The sequence below is a fragment of the Octopus bimaculoides genome, chromosome 2, assembly GCF_001194135.2.
Source record: "Octopus bimaculoides isolate UCB-OBI-ISO-001 chromosome 2, ASM119413v2, whole genome shotgun sequence".
NCBI lineage: Eukaryota > Metazoa > Mollusca > Cephalopoda > Octopoda > Octopodidae > Octopus > Octopus bimaculoides.
In genome coordinates, this window is record NC_068982.1 from 124,417,163 (window position 1) to 124,423,155 (window position 5,993).

Sequence of the window (5,993 nt, forward strand, 5' to 3'; positions counted from 1 at the left end):
TATATATATATATATATATATATATATCATCATCGTCATCATTTAACGTCCGCTTTCCATGCTAGCATGGGTTGGACGATTTAACTGAGGACTGGTGAACCGAATGACTGCACCAGGCTCCAATCTGATCTGGCAGAGTTTCTACAGTTCGATGCCCTTCCTAACACCAACCACTCCGAGAGTGTAGTTGGTGCTTTCACATGTCACAAGCACGAGGGACAGCCAGGCGGTACTGGCAACAGCCACGCTCAAAATGGTGTTTTTACGTGCCACCTGCACAGGAGCCAGTCCAGCGGCACTGGCAATGATCACGCTCGGACGGTGCTGTTAGTGCTCCACTGGCACAGGTGCCACTCATCGAATATGGTTCAATTACGATTTCGATTTCACTTGCCCCAACAGGTCTTCGCAAGCAGAGTTTAGTGTCCAACGAAGGAGAGGTTGGTATGGGGGCCAGTCGTCGAATTTGGTTCGATTTCGATTTCTTTATATATATATGTAGTAAAACCTCTCTCTCGGCCATTCAATCAGAAATGATAACGAAGCTGCTAACATCTAGCCTTCGGCTACCTTGGCCCTTTCTATCCATCATCCTGATTGGTTCTTATTTTGCGCGGCAATTGTCCCCATGTTCTGCTTGCCTAGGGGGCATTACATCCAATCGTGGCTTTAGATAAAGTCACGTGTGAAGGAGTTTTACTGGGTTTCCGGTGAGCCCTTTTCCGCCTATAAATAAGCCCGATCCAACGACGGCAGTCGTCTTCGATATCAGATCCCTCACAGGTCTGGTCGCAGACCACACACGTCTTCGATTTCAGATCCCTCACAGGTCTGGTCGTTGACCACACATATACAGAACACAGCTACAGCCAGTTCCAGCGTCGACGTCTTCACCACCAATGAACTGTCTACCACAATGTTGTGCGCCAGCAACCCCACCACCAGGGACACACCAACATCAACAACCTCGGTTTTATCTTCACTGTATGAGTGGAGTTACCACTCACGAACAACAGTCAGAACTAACCGGCGAGAATATTCCGTACCAGTTAACACAGGTCGCAGCATTCGACGCTCAACACACATAGTGTGATACTACAGCTCTGCTCCTTGGCCACAACTTCCTGCGTATGAACATTCTAAATCTTGTGTAACTTTAATACGAACTGGTTTTTCTCTATCTCAGTGTTTTAAGACTTTTTACAGTCTATGTTACAGACACTCTTACTATGTTCTGTGTTTCCTCTCATTCACACGCACACTTGTACACTCACATATTGTACACACACTATTGCTTATATGACTGTCCGTCACTTCACATTGTTGTATACCTTCTCTTGTACACTAAGGCCTGATTTATCTACTGTCTTAATTTCATATGTCGCATGCACGCACACACAGACACAAACAGTTTCACTTTGTAAATAAATGTATTCTCATTATATATCTAACGGTTGAGTTTGTCCTAAGTTCTTTTACTGGCACAATGGCTTGCGTATCTCACGATGAGCCTTCTATCATATATAATCTTGTATTTTGTGTTCGACCGTGCGACATGGTAAAAAGGAGCCTTTACCGTCTACGTCGCCATCTCCTTTGGTTCGCACGGTCGAAGTATTATACACACACACACACACACACACACACACACACACACACACACACATACATACATATTATTTTTTGGATTTACAATTTATATATATATATATATATATATATACATACACATATATTTATGTACTAGAGTGTTACTCATCATATGACGGGGAATGTTGGAAGTACAATTTTGCCAACCGTAGGTAATATTAGGAAAAATGGCATAATACAATAATTATAATTCAATTTTTATCAAATTTATGAGTGCTTACATAAAATGATGAAATGAATAGTAGTTTTCAAAAGAAAAATATTTATTATTTTAAAGTAAAATGAAATAAAACAAATATTTAATTTATATATTTGCAATAAGTATATGCTGTAATATTGCTAAATTTTACGAACAATTTTATTGTAATTTACTCCATCACAAACTTACCTCTACGAAATTTCATAAAAAAAGGTGTATTTTTCAGAAAGTTACAAGACACTTATCCTGCTTTTCTTATGCCAACTCTCTCTGTATCTTTGTATTACTCTCACACCCTCTTTCTCTTCAGGATGTAAAACGTGATTGGAGAAATTAGCGAACGAATGAACGAACGAACCAACCAACCAATATTCATAATGGCTTTTATTAAACAGAGATATATAGATGTAGCTACGATTTCAACCAAAGGGTTTCCACTTTTTAAAATGAACTTATCATTAAGCGTCTAATTTATGAAAACTACAAAAATAAAATAAACTAGTTCATTATTATATTTGTATGTAGTTCCGGCACAGTAGTTTGTTCAAACCTGTTAAACCCCCCACTGCTTATGAGAAGGGACCGGTATATATTGCTAAACTTGTGAAATGGCTATATGATACTGCATTAGTATTTGGTTTCACATCTGGTTATGAACTAATTTCCTGATAACATTGATAACCATTTCTAACATTTTATTTGTATCCTGGAAAGGTCATTATGCCAACAATAAACAGATGCTCTGGTTCTGTTTCACTTCTTTTATTATTAATATTTGGCATTCGCTAACATATTTAACCAATTAACTCATTGATTATTTGATTAATCGTTTAGCTGAGTTTGTCTAAGTCGTTTCATCGCTATTTGCGACCTCATCGATGACATACTCTCTGTCGTGAGTGGCGACGATACGGCTTTGACAAATATAACTGACTCATTGATTAACCGAACGCTTGATCAAGCAATCGATTAGTTAATGGGTCAAATGTTAACGAATTGACTAATAAAAATGATAATGATAAACTAAAACCATTGCATGCGTCTATTACTGGTATAATGATCCCATCTACGAGACACAGCCAAACCTGTTTCGACAAACGAGTTCACACATCCAGATACTTGTGAAGTAAATACAAAAAGGAAATAATTCTAACTCACAAAATCATAAAATGAAAATCTGTTCAAATCGTAAGGTAAAACGCAATAATTACATCCGAGTTTAGCATTATAATGTTGAAAATATTCCCCGTAATATAAAATTGTGATACATACTGAATCAGAAGAACATAGGGAATTAGTTCCTGTTCCTGTTCCTTCATCACTAACTTCAATTAATGGTGAAATCTAGAAAAGTAAAAGAGAAATTGAGCAAAAGATGAAAGAAAGAAAAAGTGATGGCGTTCATATTTTTGAGCCAATTTGTCATAACAATGGCTGTAACTGATGCTACGATTTGATCTTACGAAAAATACTTTTGAAATACAAAACAGTTCTAACATTGATTTCAAATTTTGACACAATTTCAGGGGAGGGGGATAAATTGATTTCATTGATCCCCACCCAATGCACTTCTGGTACTTATTTTATCGAACCGAATATATGAAAGGCAAAGTCAACCTCGGCGGTGTTTGAAGTAAGAACGTAAAGACGGACGAAATGTCGCTATGCATTTTACCCGGCTTGCTAATGATTCTGCCAGCTTGCCGCCTCACACGCAGTCCTAATACTATTTCACCCAGTTGAGGGTGGCGAGCTGCCAGAATCGTTAACACGTTGAGCAAAATGTTTAGCGGTATTTCACTCATCTTCACGTTCTGAGTTCAAATTCCGCCGAGGTCGATATTGCCTTTCATCTTTTCGGAGTTGATAAAATAAGTCCAAGTCGAGTACTGAGGTCGATGTAACCGATTTAACTCCTCTCCCGAAATTGCTCGCCTTGTGTCAAAATTTGAAATCATTATTATTTCACCCAGTTGAAGATTAACACTTCACCGGTTCTATTTATTGTATCTTGAAAGAAAATATATCACGTGTCATAAGCACTAGCGTAGCTAGAGTGTGTGCCGCCCGGAGTGGGCCTTCCGTTTGCCGTCCCCGGACCCCACAAAACACACATATTGCCTACAGCAGACCCAAAAGTGCCGTCCTTTTAAAAGTTCCGCCCGGGGCGGACTGTCCCTACCGCCCCCTAGCTACTCTAGTGATCATAAGTGAGGGTGATGGAATATGTAGCCATAACTATCCCCTCCTCTCTCTCTCTCTCTCTCTCTCTCTCTCTCTCTCTCTCTCACACACACACACACAAATATACTGGGTACAGCATACAGATTTACTCATTAATTATGATAATTTACCAATTATATAAACATAATAATTCATCCATTATTCAAACATAAATTGCAACATTTTTATTCGCAAAAATAGTTTCAAAAGTTGAATAACGTTTCCTAACATTCTTTTGTTTTATTGTTCACCCTTAAATAAATATGGCGGCTTGAACAAATATTTTTCTTTTCAGTTCTGTTTATATTTTCTTTCATTTTCAAAACTGATTCTTATCATTAATAAAATATTTCATATCAGGTCTACATCAATACATTTTCCGTGAGGTTCTATTGTTTCGTGTTATTAAAACTATGATGTTATATTTATAGTCCGGTACCGACCACCCAACAAAAGTGCAAGAACCAGCGCTCACATAGACACACAATACAGGCAGCCGCTTGCAGGCAAGAGACATTAATAAGTAAATATACATTAAATATACAATAATCGATTTTATAGATATATTTCCATAATTTCATTTGCAATAAATCACATTTCTGTTCATACACTAATTACGAAAGCTTCAGATTTCAAAGAAGTTAATCATAAAAGCGAAGTGTTGTCTTATAGTGAGTTTGCTGAATGGTGGGTGAATGTCGGGAGAATGGTCAGTGTAAAAGGACCAGTCATGAGCATGCACCCGTAAAAAGGAAAAAAGGAGGGGACTCTTGCCCTGTTGGTCAGGCCACCCGTGGCTTTTGTGGGTTTTCCCACGAGTAGCCTTCAAGCGCCTACCCCTATTAGGAGATTTTATTGTTTAATTTCAATTGTTATTTTACTGTTTACTCGATTAGAAAACCCCTATTGTCTTTTCATGTTATTGTATGTCATTTTATGTTGTTTTATGTAAGCCCTTGGGTCTAATAAAGAAATAATTATTGAATAAAAAAACAGAGTCCAATTTACTATTGCTTCACTTGTGTTACTGTTTCTTCAGTTTATTTTTTCAACATGCAACATATGTGCACAAGGCAACTGACGTCATTTCTGTCCAAAGCCCTCATTGATCTCTGCAAGAAATACACGATTCATTATACAGTACATTTGAAGAAATCGCCAGTACATCAGCAATATCTTTTGCATTCTGTTTTTTTTTCTTCTGACCATTCTTATTATTTATATCCATCTAAATGTCCGGTATCTGAATTTTATTAATAAACTATTGATAAACGTCATATGACAAGGAACTTTGGAAGTATACTTTTGCCACTATGAGTAGATAATAATTATTAATATTAAATATTATACATATGTATAAATTAGTGCATTTCTTCTGACATAACATTCTAGATTCAAATACCGCCGCGGTCCACTTTGCATTTCGTCTTTTCGGCGTGGCTAAAATAAGTACTAGTTCAGCACTAGGGTCAATGTAATCGCCTATTCCACTTCCTCTCAAAATTGCTGGTCTTGTACCAAAATTCAAAATGATTATATATATGTACGTAAACATATACACATATACACGCACGCGCATATATGGCTATGTAAACCTACTACTTCTTTACCTCACCCTACCAACTGCTTGTCAAGTTTATCCTTCTGCTTGGACTATGACCATATCTCTATGTGTGTGAACAGAAGATTATGTGTATGCAAAAGTACGAGTGTGTGTAAGCATGTCATGTATTTGGTGTTCATCGACTATGTAACTTTTATCATCTTTACCATCCTCCCCCATCAATGCTTGTCAATTTCAATATACTTATATTGACTAACTTCTTATGTTAACTCTCTCTGTATTTTTATTTCACTCTTTTCCTCTCTATCACTCTCTCCCTTTATATATATATATATATATATATATATATATATATAT

The 5,993-nt window shown here is 37.1% G+C and overlaps 1 protein-coding gene across 2 annotated transcripts in view; it reads right to left on the reverse strand.

Moving 5' to 3' along the window:
- LOC106871002 (uncharacterized) overlaps positions 1-5,993 on the reverse strand; it is a 51,340-nt gene that overhangs the window by 19,534 nt on the left and 25,813 nt on the right. For both annotated transcript variants that reach the window (XM_014917258.2, XM_014917265.2), the window contains one exon: positions 3,122-3,193. In XM_014917258.2, coding sequence (XP_014772744.1) covers positions 3,122-3,193 — 72 coding nt within the window. The remainder of the gene's footprint in view (positions 1-3,121; positions 3,194-5,993) is intronic.